The 22,201-nt window shown below is 42.6% G+C and overlaps 1 protein-coding gene across 3 annotated transcripts in view; it reads left to right on the top strand.

Moving 5' to 3' along the window:
* RGS20 (regulator of G protein signaling 20) overlaps positions 1-22,201 on the top strand; it is a 139,799-nt gene that overhangs the window by 38,103 nt on the left and 79,495 nt on the right. Inside the window, exon 3 of one of the 3 annotated variants that reach the window (XM_033126482.1) lies at positions 6,366-6,672. In XM_033126482.1, the coding sequence (XP_032982373.1) occupies positions 6,366-6,672 (307 nt within the window). Of the gene's footprint in view, positions 1-6,365; positions 6,673-7,922; positions 8,087-8,621; positions 8,739-22,201 lie in introns of those variants that run through there. The other 2 variants (XM_033126483.1, XM_033126484.1) reach the window with 2 other exon arrangements.

The raw sequence follows: 22,201 nt of genomic DNA, 5'->3' as shown, positions 1-22,201 counted from the left end.
TATTCCCTAGGAATAGCTTGTTTGGTAAAGAAACAAGAAAAGAATATATATACAAACTTTTTTTTAATTGAAAGCCTTCATGACAAAAAAATATATAGTAGTTTGGACATATGCAATTTTTATAGCGCTGGAGATCCCCCAACAACATCACTGAATTTCAAATATGAATTTTGAAATTTTCAATTTTCTGATATTTTATGTGGTAATAATTCCCTTCCTGATCTCTGGAGGTATAGAATATTACAGAAGAAAGAACACAGATTTGAATATTCCTCAAAAACATAAAATTGAAACTACCATGTGACCCGACAATTCCACTTCTGGGTATTTACCTAAAGAAAAAGAAAACACTAACTCAAGAAAGATATATGCACCCTTATGTTCATTGAGGCATTATTTCCAATAGCCAAGACATGGAAGCATCTATTGTCTACTGATAGATGTATGGATAAAAAAGCTCTGATATATATATATATATATATATATATATATATATATATATATATATATATATATATGAAATGGAATATTATTCATTAATAAAAAAATTAAATCTTGCCATTTGTGACAAGGATGGACCTACAGAGACAGAGAAAGACAAATACCATATGATTTCACTTATACATGGAATCTAAAAAAACAAAAACAAATGAACAAACAAAACAAACAGAAAGAGATTCAAATGCAGAGAATAAACTGATGGTTGTTAGAGGGGAGGGGATAGAGGAATGGGTGAAAAGGTGAAAAGGAATAAGAGGTAAAAACTTTCAGTTATAGAATAACCCATGGGGATGTAATGTGCAGCATAGGGAATATAGTCAATAACATTATAATAATTTTTCACAGCTCACATCTTTAAGTGTCATATTTAATTGTGGTAAAATGTAAATAATATAAAACTTACCATTTTAACCATTTTTAAGTATAATTCGGTAGCATTAAATACATTCACAAGGTTGTGTAACCAACAACGCCATCTATTTCCAGAACTTTTTCATCAATCCAATCATTCTGTATCCGTTAAACAATAACTTCCCATTATCCTCTACCTCCAGCCCCTGGCAACCATTATTCTACTTTCTACCTGTATGAATTTGCCTAATTTTGGTACCTCATGTAAATAGAATCCTACAACATCTATTCTTTGTGCCTGGCTTTTTTCACTTAGCATGTTTTCAAGGTTCTTCCATGTTGTAACATATATCAGAATTCCATTCCTTTTTATGATTGAGTTATATTTGAGTCTGTTTTTTAATTCATTTCTCCAAAAAAAATTTTATTGAGCACTTTGTGCTCAATTTTATTGAGCACACTGCTGTAGACACTATTGATATAGCAATGAACAAAATCACATAAATAAACAAGTGAATATATAGTATGTCAGATGGCAATAAGTGCTATGGAAAATCAGTATTGTAGAAATAGCTGTACAGGAAAAGGAAATCTTAGAGGTAGGGTGGGATCATTCATGTAGTGCCTTGATGGCCAGTGTAAGGACTTTGGATTTAACTCTGAAATAAGAAGTCAGTAGAAAGTTTGAAGTTGCAGAGTGACATCATCTGACCTACATTTTGAAGAATAACTCTGGCTTCAGTATTGAGACTATACTACAAGGGAGAATGAGGCAAAGAGGAAATAGAAATATTAGTTAGGGGCCTATTCCAATAGTACAGGTGAAAGATAAGACCTGTACCAGGGTGTGTTAGTCAAGGTTCTCCAAAGAATCAGAACTGGTAGGATATATACGTGATATAGATAGATAGATGAAAGAAGAAAGGAAGGAAGGAAGGAAGGAAGGAAGGAAGGAAGGAAGGAAGGAAGGAAGGAAGGAAGGAAGGAAGGAAGGAAAAAAAGAAAGAAAGGAAGGGAGGAGAAAGAGATGAAGGAGATTAACTTATGCAATTGTGGAGGCTGGAAAGTCTGAAATCTGCAGGGCAAGCCAGCAACTTGGAAACTTGGGGTTTCTATGTTTCAGTCTTGTGGCCAAATACCTTCTGAGGGAAAATCTGTTCCATGCTTTTTTCTAACTTCTGGTGGTTTCCTAGCAATCTTTGGTATCCCTTGGCCTGTAGACACATCACTCTGACCTCTGCCTTCATCTTCACATGGCATTCTCTCTGTGTATAGTATGTGTTTAAATTTCCCCTTTTTATGTATAAGGATACCAGTCATTAGATTAGGTGCCGGTTCTACTCCAGCATGATCTCATCTTAACTAATTACATCTATAACAACCCCGTTTCCAAATATGATCATATTATGAAGTACTGAGGGTTATCACTTCAACATATAAATTTGGGGGATACCAAATTCAGCATATAAAACAGGGTGGTAGCTGTGAATATGGGAAATGGTTGGACTTGACTGAAGTGTGAAAAAGAGAGGAGTCGGGGATGCTCCAATGTTTTTGACTTGAAGAAAAATAATCAAGTTGCCATTCACTGAGATGGCAAAGACTGCAGAAGGAGGAAGTTTGTAGAGAAAAATCAAGAGTTCAGTTTTGGGTATAATTCAAATAAATATATGGATATATGCAAATAAAGACCCACTTCTTATCCTAAGCCCCTCACTTGGTAGCAATACCAAGTGAGGCAGAGAGCCCAATTATCTCTGTAAGAACAGAGCAGACAGAGCCTGCAAGTGTTTCCTTCCCTAGACATACTTGTCAGCAAAGTAGCCCTCAAAGTAGCAGTCCACTTCTGTTATTAGCCCCACCTTCCTCATTATCATTGCTCTGTCATACAACATCTCCTAATGACGCCTCCATATAAGCCCCAGGCAAAATACGCTTAAAAAGTTATTTTTAAAAATGAAGTCAGAACTAATTACAAGCTGCGCAGATATTCTTTTAAACAGTTGTACTTTCACGAGGAGCATTGAGATTCTAAGTGAACCTTAATAGAAACATGTTATCAATAGTTTGGTTGGCCTCAAATTAATATTAACCTGTGACTCTAATATCCATAGTCTGTTTGGTTTATTTAATGTTGTTGCTTTCCAACACAAAATGACAAGCAAAGATTTGACTTTATAGTTTTCAATCACTGGCATTTAGATTCTTAGATCAAGTGGAAGAAGTATTTTTCCAATTAACAGAAAATAAAAATGTATACTATGGCTAAATCACAGCAATTATGATTTTAAAAACAAAGTTCAGGAAAAAATAGGTCATCTCATAAAATTAAATCTAATTTCAAATTCCATTCTAACTGTGATTTTTATTTCTAAAGGCTTTCAGAAATTTGAGGTTAAAAAACAGTTTAATTCTGCTATGGATGTTTCCCTTATGAATGTTACTATTTAGGGCTGAATGAAAATTTGCAATACAAAGGGTGAGACTTTGTATTGATTTGGGGTATTGTGATTTTCTCCTCCGCATGGTGCAATAGCCAGCCAACATGATTAATTAGGGATGTGGACAATCCATCAGAATGAAGTATTCCCTAAGTCACTTGATTCCTAAGGAGCAGCACTTTCAGGAACACAGATTCCAAGATGATTTCCTTTTGTGGCTGGTGTTTTTGAAACACTCAGACTGTCATCTAGAATCTGGCCTGAAAGGAAGACAGGACTCTCTGGAGTGATCAGCACTACGGCAGTTGAGGGTCTTTCCTCAGATTAAGTTTTCTCAGAAGGAATGTTGTGGCTACATTGATACTACCTAGCTCTGCGCTTGTCAGAAGGGCCAAAGGAATTTCAGCACACCCCCGCTAACTAGAGCCAGAATTGGGAGGGGATGCAGATCCGGAGGAAAAAGACCAACCTAGGGAAGGGTGAAAGGTCTGTCTCCAAAGGAGCAAAGGAGCCCAGGCTTTGCGTTTCTGGGATTGAGATTGGGACTTTTAATTCTGCCTGAACATTTCCACTATTTCCCTCACAAGAGTCTCTGTCTTGAAGCACAGGACCGAAGCAAAATGCCTAATGAAGCATACCGGGGGAAGGGGCGTGCAAATGACTTCGGAAGAAGGGTTGGGGCGAGAGGAGAAGAGAGAGGAGTCAGATTACAGGTTCACACATTCTCGCAAAACCATTTGAAAACAGGACCTGGGGACACAAATTCTGGGACCCACGAAAGATCCACAAAGCTTCCTTCAGGCCCCTAGAAATGGGGCGTGCGTCGCAGAAGTGTGTCTGCGACTCACTTTCAGTGTTTTCCGCTTTGTTCAAGCCTTTGCGTGAAGGCCGGTCCGGAAGGTAGTGTGGGTGGGCTTTGTCAAGCTCTGGGTGGCGGGAGACCGAGCCAATTCTCTCTTGATTTCCTTAGTACAGAGTCCGGACTTCGGTGATCGTGTTCCTAAGGTTCTTGCGGTCGCTGGACTGTAGCCCCCTGCAGGTGTGCACCGGGTTAACGGCTACTCGCCCAGGTCCAGCAGCTCCGAGGCGGCTGAGCCCACTTGGCCCCCGGGTGAGTCCCCACTTCAAACCCCAGCCAGGGGGAGGCGTCCGCTGTTCTCCTCCCCAGCTAGAAAAACGCTGGGCGCCAAATCCAGCTCTGAGCGCTTTCCAAATCGCACATTTCCCCCTGCAGTAAGCTGTTGGCGCATCTCCGGGAGTCTCCCAAGCTCCCACCTCTAACCGCTAAAATAAACACACTATGCCAGAAAGCAGGGGTGGGGAGAGAAGCATCTGAAACTGAAAAATGAAAATAGTAGGAGAACGACCCCATTCGCCAGCAAAAGGTAATGAGGGGAAGCAAAACACTGTGAACTTACTCGGAAATGCAAACTGATCTCCACTCTCTCCTTGGACGCATACAGACGACCGAAAGACAAATCAGCCAACTCGCTCGGCAGCTTCCCAGAAAGGGCCTCATGAATGAGAATGGGTTGCTAGGTTTCCTCCCTCCCTCTTGACAATCGCTTCTCACAAAACTTCCACCGCGGAAAGAAAACTTGGAGATTGCAAAGCGGAGGAACAGGGCCAAGCCCACAAGGCCGCCGGCGGCCGCTTTGCTTTCAGGACCCTGGAGAGCAGCCGCTGAGTGGCCCCCGCCCCCCACCCCGACCCACGCCTCGCCCCTTCCTGCGCGTAGCCACCCCGGTCCCTTTCATTCTCTCCATCCCGCCTCCGCCTTCATTTTTTTGGCACCCGACGCTCTTGTTTTTCACAATCAGTAAAAGTGTCTTTTTGTTTTGCTTGAGGGGGCTGTTTGGATTGGCTGAGTTAGGTACCAGTTTGTAACTTCACTAAATGTTTGTGGACCAAGAAGCCCCAAGAGCTTCTCAAAAATGAGAGCCTGCATAAGACAGGCGACTTTAAAAAGCCATTGAGTAGATTTTTATAAACGAAGCTGATAAACTTAACGAGTAAAGAGACTTCCCCAAAGTTAGCTGAATCTAGGACCCTGGTCTTCTGACTTCGAAATCTAAGGCTTCCCTCTACTTTCCAAGAAAAAGAAAGAAAGAGGAAGGAAGGAAGAAAGGAAAAGAGGGAGGGAGGGAGAGAGGGAGGAAAGAAGGAAGGAAGAAAGGGAGAAAGCAAGGATTGTACTTTCATCCTGGCCTCTTAGGTCTCCTAAGGAACAAGCGGAAGGTGGAAAGGCCTGTGTTGCAGAGAATAAGATGGACACGTGGAGTGAGGACAGAGGGTCTGCAGAGTGTGCACTTAAGGGACCCAACACAGTCCTGGGCACCCTTCCCAGCACAACTAAACAACTAAAGTCAATTCGGCCAGGCCTTTTCTCCCCCCAGCCTGAGGTGGGTCTGGGATCCCTCAGTCTTCCCCCACTATCCGAGTCTCTCCTAGACACCTATCCCAATGGAAACTAGAAATCAAATCCACCTTCTGTGCCTCTGGCAGATAGAGCTCTAGGCACTTTGGGAGGTGGGAAAGGACTGAGGGAAGAGAGAGGATGAGAAGGGGAGAGGAAGAACAAGACTTGCAAAAGCGATCTAGGAGATTTACATCCAAATTCTAAAGAATCAAGAGATGTGAACACAGACCCTTCTATGCACTGCACCTCACATTTAGAGTACATACGAATCCTCTGGGAATGTTAATGTTCAGATTCTAACGCAATAGGCTGCGTAGGATCCAAGATTCTGCGTTTCTAACAAGCTCCTATTTAGCAAAGCTGCTGATCCAAGTACCACACTTTGAGTAGGGAGTTAGAAAAGGAGGAGGAGGAGGAGGGAGAAAAGGAAGATGCGGAAGGGTGAAGAAAGAGGGAGAAGGAGAGAAAGGGGGAGAGAATCTAACCAAAGACCTTTTCTTTTGCTCTCACCGACCTTGCATCCCCAAAGTCATGCCTCAAAATGCTATAATAAATGGTACTAAGTGCACATTTTCTCCAGTCGTTAGCTGGACCGAACAGTAATGGTGGTTTTGTTTCTCTCCTTCCCCACCTCTTGCCCTTCCCGCCGCTGGCCCTGCAGAGCTCCCAGACTCGCCCGCAGCCCCGAAGCTGCTCAGCCTCCTTTCTAGCACGCTCTCCGGCCTCGCGCGGTTCTTCTCTCACCTTCTCGGAAGACTCCCTCCTGAAGCTCCCCAGCGGTGCGCGGACTTCTCCCTCCTGCCTCCCGCCCTGCTAGCTGCTGGACTCTCGCGGGAGGCACGAGAAGCTTCCGGACCCCTCTCGCTCGATCTCGGCGCAGTTCTGACACTGCCTGGCCGACCCCCAGGGGGATGTTTGCCTAGAGAAGAGGCCAGCGCCAGGCAGCGCTCGTCCATGCTCGTGAGTACCGTTGTCTTCATCACGCCCCATCCCTGGCCTCACCTGGACGCCAGCATCCCCAGCTCCTTCCTAACCTCCACTGACACTCTCCAGCAGAAGGAGGTGGGGAGGTCGCGGCAACTCGCCTGACACCTCCTTCCCGCAGGAGACCCTCGAAGCTACTCTTTTTGGGCCATTTCCTTCCAGGATCCATGGAAGCGGAGGAAACCCTCGTCCTTCCCAAGGCTGCTTCTCAAACTCTCTCTGCATGCCGCTCTCCTCCCACCCGGTTCCAGCCACCCCTAGACTCGCCTCCGCCCCCTCGTCGCTCGCCCACTCCCCTGCCCTCTAGGCTTCTGCGGGCTGAAGAGGCCGAGGAGGAAATGACGTGATGTTATTTTTATGTCAGGTCAGCTTCCAGCTTCAGTTTAGCCCTCCGAGCTCCGGCTCACGTCCCAGGATGTCCTACTACGTCTCGCTCTCGAGGACACACTGGGGGCTATACCGACATGCAGCGATTCGTGCCCGCAGAGCTGGCGACAAGTTTCCTCCGCCACCCTCTGGGTCTAACCTTATTCCGGGCTCCCCTGGGGACGGAGGGCAGCAGCCTAGGGTCTCTGCAGGTTCCGGAGTCGGAAGTTAGCCCCTCCCGCCCCTCAACTAGGTGGGGCCTCAGGCTCGGGCTGGCTGGGAGAGGGCGAGAAATCTCTTTCCTGAGCGGGCGGGACCGCCAGAGACAGCTGCTGCATCAGGGTGGGGCGGGAGCAGAGCTCAGAGAAGCACCCTGGGGAAAGGGAGAAGGCGGGGTACTGCCCTCCAGAGGACCGGCAGTCCACAGCCTGATTCTCCAGGGGACCGAGCACCCCCTCCGAGCGCGGCGCACAATCAATATACTCGCACCTCCCTCCGCCCCCTTCTTTCACAAAGTCGTAGCACGCATTCCCGCACTTTGGAATCTGGCTGGGTCCCCGCGCGCGGGAGCGAAGGGGTAGCTGAAGGGGCTCTGCAGGCGCCCTCAACGCCCGCATTGCATCGCGCCCACACTCTCTGTATTTCCTAATCCCGAGCTAAAAGAGGAGGTGGGGGATACAGTCCGAGCGCGGATTGGGTTCCGCCTGGGGCTACCGCCCGCCAGCCCCTGCCGCAGTTGAGCGCGCAGCCGCCAAAGGGAAGGGAGACTAGGGATTGCCTGGAGGGGGAAGAAGTAAGGAGGCGGGGAGGAGACAGAGTAGAGGGAGGGAGAGGGAGAGAGCAGAGGGAGAGAGAAGAGATCCAGAGCCAGAAGGAGAGGAAAGCCGAGGAGAGCAATCGAGAACGTAGAAAGGACAGTACTTGGTATAATAAAAATAAGGCACACACGGGACGCATGCGCACGGCCAACAGGGGCGAGTCTGCGGGAGCTTCCACTTTGGCTCGCCCCGCGGACCGTGGAATCGTGAGTACCCCGCTTCCTCAACCCCTCTCCTTCTCGAACTCGCCTTAAGGCGTTGGGCTGGGGCCAAGCCAGGCGCGCACTCCGGGCAGGACCTGGCGTTCTCATCATCGCCGCGGTGGCGAGAGCGTGTGCGGGTCCGTCGCCTCCTCCGAGGGGGCCAGCGGCTTACATTAGTGCGTATTTTGGAGGTGTGTGGGCTTAGAGTGTAACGGTGTCTCAGTGGGGATCAGTTTCTATTGGGTCTGCCAATGCGTCCTCATGATTCAACCTTTGTGGCAAGGGTCAGTGAATGGGTAGGGAATGCGAGAGCCCAGCCCTTAAAGCCTAAAATGCATATTGACACCCGCTGTATATTTGGGAAACTCCAGGCTGGTGAGAACGTTGGTATTCTCAATGGATAGCGAGATGGACCAGGAAGGCGCCAGGAGCCTGAGGCGGGCAGATTGAACTCAGGCAGAACGGAAGAGGAGACCACTCCCTGAATCGCGGAACCTCAAATCAGACGCCGAAACCGAGGAATAGGGCCGGGAGTGGGCTCTCTCACACGGACCCTGAAGAGTCTGACTTGGTGTCGGCATTTACGCTCTTGAAAACCGAATGAACACAACTGTCCCCCACCCTTTGCCTTAGCAAAGGCAGTTGAGCGGGCGCCGTGAGTATTTTTCTTTAACAAACACTGGCGATTGCCTCTTCCGCACTCACAGAGCTGCTCTGGAGATGTTGGAAGGAGTCTGGGTGCCCAGGCTTTGGAGACTGGAAAGGCGGTAGGAGGTGGGCAGGCGAGGGACCTAAGGAGAAAACGCGCGCAGGGAAGGGGTTGGGTTTTGGGGGGTCGGTGTGCGGGGCGACTCCCCTCCCCCAACTGTAGGAGACTGGACGTGGGAGGGGCCTGGGAAGAGGCTGTGCGCCCGGAGGCGGTGAGCGCTTGCGGGGGAGGCCTGTGTGCCTAGCTGCCCTCTTGCGTCTGAGAGAGTGGGCGGGAAGGAGTGGGCATTGTGGAATCCCTGTGCTCTGCGACCTGCCTATCCTCCGTGTCGGGGAGTGGGTGGGGGAAGAGCCTTCAGAGAGACAGCGTGCAGGAACTGGAGTGGGTTGACAGCCTCCCAGACTCGCCAGCGACCGCGGAAAACCCTGGCGAGGAGCCAGAGCCGGTGAGCGACCCCTGCGGCAGGCGGGACAGGGCCGTGAAGAGTGCTCGAAGCTAGGAGAGGGGGCGCGGTCTGGGATCCCAGGGTGCTCCTGCTGCACCCCGCACCACCTACGGCGGAATGAACGGAATGACTGTGAAGCAGAGCTTCTATCCGAAAGAAGAGCGCTAGAGGGGAAATCTCTCCTCATATCCCTTGCTTCTCAGAATCTGGCAGAGGCCAATGGCTCTTTGTCCACCCTAACCCACCCCGACCAAGCTGAGGGGAAATTCCAAAAGCAGCCGGTACCGTGGGTGTGAGTGGGACTCCCCTCGCCCACTGGCTAGCAGAAGCAGTCACTTGTCCACCGGGACTTCGAAGTGCCCCGCGGGTGTGGAAAGCAGCACCAATCTCTCCTTGGGTCAGTCTACCTCTTCTGGGGCGCAGGTTGTAGGGCCCCTACCTGGCTTGGCTTCATTTCACTTCTAGTGGTTCCAGGTTGTGGAATTAACTAAATAAGGGTCCGAGTTCACAAAATGGTCTGATTTCCTCCCTGACTTGGCAAAGACATTAGTAATGAAATGACTCTATCTGTAAATTCTTAGTTTCTGTTCATAACCTAATTTTCTACTCAGACTCATCCTGTTTATCTGTTCATTAAGTGGCCTCTTTTGTATCACTTACCAGTTAACTCATATGAGAGGAAATATTGCCTAACGAGTAAGATTCCTGGGCTCTCTAATTGTCTGGTTTCAAATCCCAGCCACGTTGTGTGACCTTAGGCAAGTTACTTAACCTCTTGGTGCCTTAGTTTTATCATCTGCAAATTGGGGATTAAAAAAAGTACCTACCTTGTAGGATAGCTGCCAGAATTCAGTAAATTAATACAGTAAAGCTCTGGTACATACCAAAGAAAAATTATTATTATTATTATTATTATTAATTATGTTGATGCTAAATTGGCCAAATAAATATCAAAATACAAAAAGATAAGGAAAAAATGCATATTTTGTGTGCTATAAAGTCTATACATATTGAAATAGAAGATGTCCATCATGAAAATTAGAAAAACAGTAAATTTTTTCTATGTCAATATTTAAATTTAAATACAGTTCATTTCTACATCATCTGAACCCTTTTCATTTCAAATAATTATGAAATATTTATATACAAGCTTCAAACATTATTTTAAGAAAGTTATCTTTAATCTTCAACATATTTCACTTTGTAAAACAGATATGCATTAAAGATACATATTAGGTCATGGTATACACAAAAATATCCAATGTATATCTGCATTAAAATATTGTACTGAGTTAATTTTAAGAGGATGTGGAAACTTACCTTCAGTGCTAGACATGCTAACTTCTCTAAGATTTCAAACGTTTTAGCCAAGATACCCTTGATATTGAGAATTTAGAATGATAAAAGTCATTACTTATTCCACCTCCTTCACTTTACACATGAGGAAACATTCAGGGATGGTAAAGACCCCCACCAGAGATCTCTAGCTAAATAGGGGCTGAAATAGGATTAGAATTCAGTCTTCTGTGTTGCTCCCCGGAGCTCTTTAACACCACACTGGTGATTTCCTGCTTACCTAAAGATTTTATGAACCTTTAACAAATGGAAACCAGGAGATATTATATAGGGGAAAATATACAAGCATGTGTGATCGTCAACACAAGAAAGACCAGACAGTAATGTGGTCTCATAGCTTCATCATGGTCCCTCACAGCAGATGATATGACCGCATGACTTGCTTACGGTAAGGTATCAGATATAGAGACAGACCCAGCATTAGAATTTAAGGTATCACTGAACTAAACATTTGGCTGCACATTCTATTAATCCCTTGTAGCAGTTTAACATTAGAAATCATTTTTGAGCTTTTCCTAAATTCTTAAAATCTCCTTCCTGCTGGTTTTGCAGGTTTTTCCAATCAGAGAGCTTTTTAGGAAAGGCCTTCAAAATTACACAGAAGGAGATTTTATTATTCCAGATTTTGTGGACAAGTAAGAATAAAAGAGGGGGGGGGGAATCTTTCTTATTTTAGAGCAATAGCCTGGTTACTGTTTTCATTCCAGGTGCCTGAATATCAGTTTCTAAAATCCTACTCTTCTTTCATTTCTACACGTGGCAGTGACATTCACCTTCCACTGACAGATGCAGCTAGTGGCTTAAAGGTCCAGGCCTCACATGAGCAGTTTAGGAATTACATGGAACTTTCAAGTGAGCATCTGGCCTTGCAAAGTTATTTATAGGAATGGTGTGTCTTCCAGGGAAAGCATTTCTAGGAACTGTGCCTGCATCTTTGAAGAAGGAAACCATGTTTCTCTCCAGGGCGTGAGCTAGATATCTTATCCTTGACTTTGAATCTGTGTATACCTACCACATGTTCTTAGACAGAAATACAGGGCAGTAAGCAGGGAGTGACTTTCTAGCATGCTCCCAAGCCAGTTCAGCAGAACTTAGTTTGGAAATCACATGTGTTAAGTCAGGCCCCAATATGATTATAGTGTGAATTACTGTCCAACTGGGAATATTGTGGATTGGTTGTCAGTACACTACAAGGTGACTCACAATGTGAGCTTCTATTCAAATACGTATAGTGTCAGTCAGCAACTAATAGGGTTCACTCTGAGTCAGAGCTCAGCATTTAGTACAATGTGTGTGAGTCACTGAGTAGTTGGCATTATCTGAGATGCTCCCTGATGTTACCTTGAGCAGCTCTAGAGTTTAGACAACTGCTGCATGGGGTGCGTCAGTTCATAGCATGGTTGAATGTGCTTTTGTAGCAGCCATTCACAAAGTTTGATGTGACTTGAGTGCTCCGAGTAATATTACATGATTATAAATGCATAGAATAAATTACCTTGATTGTAATCCAAGTGATTAGATGTGATCTAGCTATTTGCATAGCGAATCATTTGTGAAATATGAGTAAGATGCTCTATTGCCCAACTCTGATGTTTTACTTGAGTTATTTTAATGATTATTAAAGCCAGTTAACCTTTCTGTTTTTGAAGTGCTTGGTTTCTAGTTATTATTTAATTTTACTCTAAATTGTAAGTATATGTTAGTATTTAAATGTTAGACAAAGGCATCTCATGCAAAGCTACCTAGCAGTTCAATTTCCTGAGGGCCTGGGTTGTACAATGTGCACCTCAGCCCAACAGTGAAGTACAGGAGAATGCCTTGTTCTCTGGTTTGTCTGCATGTGTGCCCTTCTCACCTCTGGTGCTAACTGAACAGTACTTGCTCAAGAGCTAGAACCATAAGTTTGTGGTGCCATTATTCTAAGGCTAAAACATCCAGAACTTCTGACTCTTTTAGGGCCATTGGCCGGATCAACACAGGCTTATATTAGCTGTTCCATTTATGAAAGATAGTGGAAAGAATGATGCAAACTATTTCTCACCCCATCTTGTAAGACTTGTATCTCAGGGTGGGGTGATAATGAGATTTAAGAAACTAGTAGATTTTCTAATTTGTTGATAATTACTGACAAGAAGTTATTATCCTTGGAACAAAGATTAGACTACTGTTTAAAAGCACATGTATATTTTTCTCTATTTATCTTCTGATGGCCCCAAGAGAATCCCAGATTTGTGGACTTTACCAAATACCTTTATTGTGTTTCTACAAATATCCATTTCTAGTGATAACCAGATACTAATTCATACATCTTCTGCTATTTGGAAAGGTATAGATACTCCTCTGCATTTAATGGGGACTGTACATAAAGAGTTCTTTTCTTCCTGACAATGTAATTGTGGCAAATTCAGGTCATTAGGACTCTTTAATAAATTAGAATATTTATAAAACTGAAATAAAGTTTCTACGTAAGTTTGTTAAATTTCAGTGAGGAGCTATAGGCATTTTTGTGACATTCTGCTTTTAACTTTGTTTATTTGAGTTATAATTTATAGTAAAGTGTGTACATGTGAAGTGTACAGCTTAATAAACTTTGAGTAAGTACACCCCTATGTAACCATCATCTAGAGCAGGATTTCTCAAGCTCAGCAGTATTGACATTTTGAATTGAATACCTCCTTGTTGTGGGGACTGCCCTACACATTGTAGGACATTTAGCAGCATCACTGTCCTTTACCTACTAGATGCCAGTAACACCGCTCCCTAGATGTCACAACCAAAAATGTCTCCAGACATTGCCAAATATTTCCAGGGGCAGGGGGATGAGGGGGAACATCACTCATCACTGCTCTAAATCAAGATACAGGATATTTTCAGCCCATATCCCTCTTGTTTCCTCCCAGTCAGTACTCCCACAGGTAACCACTCTTATAATTTCTCAAACCATATTTTAGTTGGACTTGTTTTTGAACCTCATATACAGTACATATTCTTTTCATCTGATTCTTTAGCTCAGCATTATGTTTTTGAGATTATTCATTGCTGTTGCATGTATTGTGATTTTTCAATGCTTTCCAGTGTTCCTTTGTGTGAATACACCATAGTCATTTATTCATTCCACTACTGAAGGACATTTGAGTTGCTTCCAGTGGGGGCTATTATGAATAGTGCTAATATGAACATTCTTATTCATGTCTATTGATAAACATAAGCTCTTATTTCCATTGTATTCTCAAGAGTGAAATTGTTGGGTAACAGATTCAGTATATATTTAGCTTTATTAGTTACATTCAGTTTTTCTTTTTTTTTCTTCCCCACTTTCTTCCACTTCCCCTCGCCCCCCACTCTGGTTCAAGCTATTGTTTCTCAGTCTAGTTGTGTAGGACACAGCTCCCTAGCCCATCCTGGTATTATGAGGCTTGAGCTCCCCCAGCTGAGGCAGTCGGTCACCAGTCCTCTGTCGGCTGCTCACAGCAACTCACGGAAGCTCTTACTGGCTGCTGGCCGCTCATGATGGCTGCCGACCATTCACGCTGGCCGCCGGCCACTCATGGCAGTACACAGTAGCCCATAGTGGCACACAGCAGCCCATGACAACTTCTGGCTGCTCAGGGCAGCCCAGCTCCAGGGAGAGCTGTTGTTCACAATCTTAGCTGTAGAGGGCGCAGCTCACTGGTCCATGTGGGAATCCAACTTCGGGAGTTAGGGGAGTGGTGCTCCAACCACCTGGGCTACCAGGCCGGCCCTCAGTTTTTCAAACTGTTTATATACTCTAAAACAATTTATACCCCTACCAGCAACATATATCTATATATCTATATATCTATATCTATGACTTCACATCCATACGAACATTTAGTATTGTCAGTCCATTTCATTTTAGTCATTCTCTTGACTGTGAAATGGTACATCATTGTGGTTTTAATTTGTATTTCCCTGATCACAAATGGTGTTGAGTACCTTTTTTTAAAAAAAAAAAGATTTTATTGGGGGAGGGGAACAGTACTTTATTGGGGAACACTGTGTACTTCCAGGACTTTTTTCCAAGTCAAGTTGTTGTCTTTTCAGTCTTAGTTATGGAGGGCGCAGCTCAGCTCCAGGTCCAATTGCTGTTGCTAGTTGCAGGGGGCACAGCCCACCATCCCTTGCGGGAGTCGAACCGGCAACCTTGTGGTTGAGAGGACACGCTCCAACCAACTGAGCCATCTGGGAGCTCAGTGGCGGCTCATCTCAAGGTGCCATGTTCAATCTTTAGTTGCAGGGGGCGCTGTCCACCATCCCTTGCGGGACTCGAGGAATCGAACTGGCAACCTTGTGGTTGAGAGCCCACAGGCCCATGTGGGAATCGAACCGGTAACCTTTGGAGTTAGTAGCGTGGAGCTCTAACTGCCTGAGCCACCGGGCCGGCCCCTTGAGTACCTTTTATGGCCAGTTGTATTATCTCCCATTGCAAACTGCCTATACAAGTCTTTGGCCCATTTTTCCATTGTATTGTCTGTCTTATTGATTTGTAAGAGTTCTTTATACATTCTGCATATAAGTTTTGTCAAAATGTGTGTGTGTGTGTGTGTGTGTGTTGCAAATCCCAATCTGTGCCTTGCCTTTACACTCTCATTCCATTTTCTTTTGACTTTTATAGTTCCTGTGGAAAGTCGTGCATCTCTGAAGGTAACATGTCTTTTTCCTCTGGCTGACTTCAAATTTTTCTCTTTGTTTTTGGCTTGCCACAGTTTGAATATAATGTGGCTAGGTATGGTTTTATATTTGTCCTGCTTTTGATTCACTGAGTTTCTTATGTCTGTGGATTGATATCTTTCATCAGCCTTGGAAAAATTTCACTCAACAGCTCTTCAGATATTGCTTCTTAGCCCCCTTTCTCTTCTGCTTCTGGGACTCAAATCATATGTAGGTTAGACTTTTTCCTTTTTTCCATCATGCCTCTTATTCTGTGCTCTGTTTTGTCCACTTTTTGTCTCTCCTCTTCAATTTGAATACTTTCTTTTGAACTGTGTTTAGTTTACTTAACCTGTCTTCTGTGTCCCCAGTTTGTGTCAAATCATTTAGTGTGTTGTTAGTTTCAGAAATTGTTGTGTTCTAAATATAGTATGTCCATTTGAATCTCTGTAATACATTTAAAGTCTCTGAAGAAATTCCCTGCCTTTTCATCAGTTTTGTTCATCTAATTTTTGTCTACTAAATCCAATATTGAGATCGTGAGCTTGTATCTATTGTTTGTTTTTCTATCACATTTTTCTATCTCGTCATGTATCTAGCAATTTTTATTATATATAGAAATTGTATATAAAGAGATTGTATAGGTTCAGATAATATCTTTCACCAGCAAGGAATCGTCCTTGGAGGGATTTACTCTGTGAAAATGAGGGGCTGATCACCTCAGTGTTAACAGGTATTGAGATGGTTTGGGGCTGGTTGCAATTTTTTTTTATTAGTGCCTTTTTAATTTTTTTATTTTCTTTAGTTAAGATTTATTGGGGTGACAATGGTTAGTAAAATTACATAGGTTTCAAGTGTACAATTCTGTAATACATCATCAATATAGCACATTATGTGTTCACCACCCAGAGTCAGTTCTCCTTCCATCACCATATATTTGATCCCGTTTACCCTCCTCTACCATCTGTTTATCGGTTGCAATTTTAATAAGACTTGGGTAACCTCTGGTTATTTCTAATTTCTAAGGTATTTTCTTCTGGGCTGTGGATTTAAAGCCTAGTGGGTTTCTGTCTCCTCAGTCTTGAAAGAGTGAGAGACTCAGTCTCACCTTCAAAACTTTTGAGCTTTGCTTTCTTCCCAAGGTGGCTTCCACATGGTTAATGTTTTGAGGAGGCCAGCCCTGTGTTTGAGGAAGGCCTGTTACTGAAGGGGAACTTAGTTTCCCACAGAGACTATAGAGACCCTTTATATCCTCAGCCCATGCCCAGAATCAGCAAATGCCCTCAGGGAAGAAAGTATCTGGTGACAGACTGCTCACTTTTGAAAAGCGTTTGGAGCCCTCAGAAATTTTAGTTAATTTAATGTTTTTGCTTCCACAACTCTTTAGAAATGTCTTTAGAAGTGTGCTTTTAGTTATTTATCTGACTTTTTTACTTGTTGTATAGTAACAGTGTTGTGCCTTGACCTGTTACCATTTTTCTTGAAGATAATTTTCTTGAATTCAGTTTCTTTTTCTTCTATCTTTGGGTCATATTTTTATGTATTATATAATTTGATTTCAATGCAATTCAGAAAATGAACATTAAATTTTTTTCCATTTATAAGTATAAAATGTAATATATGTTTTGTGAGTTTCAAAATGTTAGAATGAAAAGAAGTATGTTATAATCCTTGCCACTCTTTATGCTTCAAATTGAGCATTGGAATGAAAGAGAACTGGGTTTGAGTTTTAACTTAATTCACTAGTTCTGTGAGCCTCTGATTCTGAATATGTATAACAGGGATAATTATGTCTGACAATTAAGTTTGCAAACTCATCCTAGAAAAAGTGCTACATACCTCATGGCCGAATATCACTATGGTAACTTTGAAGTACTCCCCTTGGGAAGCTATGCACCGACACCAGCACTTAGTCCACCCATCAAAGCAATTTTGGAACTCTTTCTGGAATGGCCATCAGAGCTGTCATCGTATTACCCTTGATGTCCTGAATGTAATCAAAATGTCTTCCTTTTTATATTTCCTTTATCTTCAGATAAAGAAAGCAGTCATTGGGGGCCAGATCACGTGAGTAGGGAGGGTGTTCCAATCCAGGTATTTCTTTACTGGCTAAAAACTCCCTCACAGACAGTGCCGTGTGAGCTGGTGCATGGTCGTGATGCAAGAGACATGAATTGTTGGTGAAAAGTTCAGGTCGTCTAACTTTTTCATGCAGCCTTTTCAGCACTTCCAAATAGTTAACTGTTTGTCCAATTTGTACAAATTCATAAAGAATAATCTGTCTGGTATCAAAAACTTTAGTAACATCATTGCAACAAAAGTTCATGAACTTAATTGTCAGATCTTCGTATATTTACTTTAATAGTAAGAAATGTACAGCAAAGAGTTCAAGAGAGTATTCAATAAGTGGCACCTGTTATTATTATTCCTCTAATATTTATCCATTGTTATTTTAGGTCCCTGAACTTGGATAACTTGATTTTACACACTTATATTTTGATATATTTATATCTGGTACAGGTTCTAAAATTTTTTCCATTCAAACAAGTTTTAAGAAAAGTTTTATAATATACAAAGCCTATAACTGTGATTTAGTATCTATGAAAATATTACTAAATAAGTTTATGAATTCACATTTTGCCCAAATCTTTGTCTTTATAGACCAAAAAAATAAATAAAATTTAGTGACAGAAAAAATTACATCCAAAGTAGTGTGCTCTGAATAAAATCCACATTAACTACTTGGTGTTATGTCCACTAGGGTTTATTATAAGATGTTGGAAACAAGAAAACGATATTAATAAATATTAAGAAAAGGCTAACAGTGTTTTCTCAAAATAACAGCTGGTTGACCTTTGCAAAGTACAGTTTGTGTGGGGGCTCCGAGTAATTTTAACATTATCTCTATGAATGACTTAAATATAATTAATTTTCATAATAAATTTCCTGTTACTAAGCTGATTTTTTATTTTGACTTCTGCATTTGTTCCTTTAAAAAAAAAAAAAGACAGAGATGTCATCAAAATGGCACCGTGAGGTGAGCTTCTGTAAATCTTCCCTGGAATTTACAACTAATTGAACAACTATAACTCAACAAAGGACTCCCTGCACAGCAGACAGGCAAGACAAAGAGGCCCACTACCGAATTCACCTAAAAGTGGGCGAATCGCGCGAGCAGGGAGAAGGGAAGGGAGAAGTGCAGAGACGGAGCCACGCTGGCACAAGACGCAGACCAAGCTCAGTGCTCCAAGCTTGCTGCATCCCAGAACTACCGCAGCTGCTAGAAGGGGAAGAACTTGGACTGCTAGAGCTCCCTTTATGGCCCACGAGGCTGAGGGGACTGCATATAACATAACTGGGGTCAATGCTCACAGCAGAGACCTCGGAGAAGGGACTGAGGGAAGAGGGCTGAAAACGGTGGTTTAAACCCTCACAGTCAAGCAGAGAATGGAAGCCTTAGGCACTGAGACTAGCCGCCCCATCCCTACCCTCCTAGAGCTCGTCTCACCCAACCTGCCCGGTGCTAGAAGCGGAACAGTAACAGTGTCAGATCAAAAGAACACAATATTTGCTGTTCTGAGAACTGTGGACCGCAGGCACAGATTCATAGCCCTACTAGTTTCAGCAAAAGGGAGCGAGCTGTGGAAGCAGGACCGGCTGTGGTGGTGGTCGCCGCCATTGCTCTGGGCCAACTCTCACAACTCACCCTGTCCCTGTCCCCACCTAGCTGGGCGGATAGCTGCAGAAGTAAACAGAACTGCTGAAACATACGGGGTCTGAGTCTGGTGCAGGAAGAGCTTTGGAACTTCAAAAGCTCTTTGCATACCCACACGGACACTGCGCCCTGTGACCCAGGAGAACTATTAACAGAGGAGAAGCCTGTCACCCAGGGAATCCCCACATTGTGTGAGAAGCTGGAATAGTGCAGAGAAAACATAGCAATACTGTGTGAGAGAGAAAAAAAGGCTGCAGTCGGAGAGAAAAATAAAACATTCTACCAACAAGTACTGGAAAACTAAAGAAAGACCTCTTCCTATCATCCTGTTCCAGAAGCCACTCCTGTAGATGTTGAGAAAGAGAAATAATAAATCAGTAATTGCCATGAATAACCAAGGCAACAAGACAGCTCAGAAAGAATGTGAAAAGTCTCCAGAAAAGGGACCTAAAGATATGGAAATATGTGACTTAAACAACACAGAATTCAAGATTGCAGTTCTGAAAAAACTCAACGAGATGCAAGAAAACACAGAAAGGCAGTTTAATGAACTCAGAAACACAATCAAACAACAACATGAGCATTTTACGAAAGAGATTGAAATTTTAAAAAACAACCAAACAGAATTTCTGGAGATTAAGAACTCAATAGAAGAAATGAAGAATGAAATAGCCAGCTTAGGTAGTAGAGTTGACCAGATGGAGGACAGAATCAGTTACATCGAAGATAGAAACCTGGAAATGCCATGGATGGAAGAAGAAAGAGACTTGAGACTTAAAAGGAATGAAAGAAATCTACAAGAACTTTCTGACTCCATCAGCAAGAGCAGTATAAGAATAATGGGCATACCAGGAGGAGAAGAAAGAGAGAAGGGAACAGAGAATATATTCAAACAAATTGTCAATGAGAAGTTCACAAACATGTGGACGGAACTCAATCCTCGAATCCAAGAAGCAAATAGAACACCTAATTACCTCAATCCCAACAGGCCTTCTCCAAGGCACATTGTATTGGAGCTGTCTAAAATCAACGACAAAGAAAGAATCCTCAAGGCAGCCAGGGAAAACAAGACGGTAACCTACAAAGGAAAGCCCATTAGATTATCATCAGATTTTTCAGCAGAAATTCTACAAGCCAGGAGGGAGTGGAACCAAATATTCAAACTATTGAAAGAGAGAAATTATGAGCCAAGAATAATATATCCAGCAAAGATATCCTTTCAATGTGAAGGAAGAATAAAGACTTTTCCAGACATACAGAAGCTGAGGGGATTTTCTAATACACGACCTGCACTACAAGAAATACTAAAGGAGGCTATTCGACCACCATCAACAGGGACAATTTGTGGCAGCCAAAACATAAAAAGGGGGAGAGTAAATGCCTGAACCGGAATATGGGAATGGAGAAAGTAAGCATGCTGAAGAAAATGGAATACTCTAAATATCAAACTTTTTTTTACATAAACTTAACGGTAACCACTCAAAAAAAAAAAAAAAATCCAGAACTGAAATATATACTGTAATAAAAGAAGAAACAGGGGGAAACATCATAGAATACCACCACACAGAAATAATAGACAACAACAAAAAGGCAAAGAAACAATGGAGACACAATCTTACCAGAAAACTAAAGATAGAATGACAGGAAATCCTCACATATCAATAATCACCCTAAATGTAAATGGACTGAACTCACCAATAAAAAGGCACAGAGTAGCAGATTGGATCAAAAAACTAAACCCAACCATATGCTGTCTCCAAGAGACACATCTCAGCTACAAGGATAAGCATAGACTCAAAGTGAAAGGGTGGAAATTGACACTCCAAGCAAATGGTACCCAGAGAAAATCAGTTGTAGCCATACTGATATCAGATGAAACAGACTTCAGGGTGAAAAAGGTAACAAGACACAAAGAAGGACATTTCATAATGGTAAAGGGGACTATACAAGAAGAAGACATACCAGTCATCAATATTTATGCCCCCAATCAGCACCGAAATATACCAAGCAACTACTTACAGAACTAAAGGGAGAAATTGACCAAAACACAATTATACTAGGGGACTTAAATACATCATTGACAGCTATGGATAGATCATCCAAACACAAAATAAATAACAAAATAACAACCCTAAATGACACATTAGATGAAGTGTACATAATTGACACATATCAATTAGCACTTCATTTAGCACTTCATCCTAAAACATCAGACTATACATTTAGCACTTCATCCTAAAACATCAGACTATACATTCTTTTCTAGTGTACATGGAACATTCTCAAGGACAGACCATATATTGGGACATAAAATCAGCCTCAGCAAATTTAAGAAGACTGAAATCATACCAAGCATATTCTCTGATCACAAGGCTTTGAAATTGGATATCAACTGCAAAAAGAAAGCAGGAAGAAACACAAATACATGGAGATTAAACAACATACTTTTAAAGAACAACCGGGTCAAAGAAGAAATTAGAGGAGAGATCAAAAGATGCATAGAAACAAATGACAATGAAAATACATCCTACCAAAATTTTTGGGATGCAGCAAAAGCAGTTTTAAGAGGGAAATTTATATCATTACAGGCTTATCTCAAGAAACAAGAAAAATCCCAAATAAATAACCTCATGTTACACCTTAAAGAACTAAAAAAAGAAGAACAAGTGAAACCCAAGGTCAGCAGAAGAAAGGAAATAACAAAAATCAGAGCAGAAGTAAATGAAATAGAGAACAAAAAGACAATAGAAAAAATTAATGTGACAAAGAGCTGGTTCTTTGAAAAGACTAACAAAATTGACAAACCCTTGGCTAGACTCACTAAGATAAAAAGAGAGAAGACACTAATTAACAAAATCAGAAGTGAAAAAGGGGAAATTTCCACGGACACCACAGAAATATAAAGGATCATCCAAGAATACTATGAAGGACTATATGCCACCAAATTCAATAACCTAGAAGAAATCGATAAGTTCTTAGAAACATATAGCCTTCCAAGGCTGAACCATGAAGAACTGGAAAATCTAAACAGACCAGTCACCAGTAACAAAATTGAATGAGTCATCCAAAATCTTCCCAAAAACAAAAGTCTGGGACTAGATGGCTTCACTAGTGAATTCTACCAAACCTTCAAAGAGGATCTAATACCAATCCTGCTCAAACTCTTCCAAAAAATTGAAGAAGAGACAGTACTCCCTAACTCATTTTATGAGGCCAACATCA

The sequence above is a fragment of the Rhinolophus ferrumequinum genome, chromosome 14, assembly GCF_004115265.2.
Source record: "Rhinolophus ferrumequinum isolate MPI-CBG mRhiFer1 chromosome 14, mRhiFer1_v1.p, whole genome shotgun sequence".
NCBI classification, from domain to species: Eukaryota; Metazoa; Chordata; class Mammalia; order Chiroptera; family Rhinolophidae; genus Rhinolophus; species Rhinolophus ferrumequinum.
This window is presented reverse-complemented; position numbering and strand designations above follow the sequence as displayed.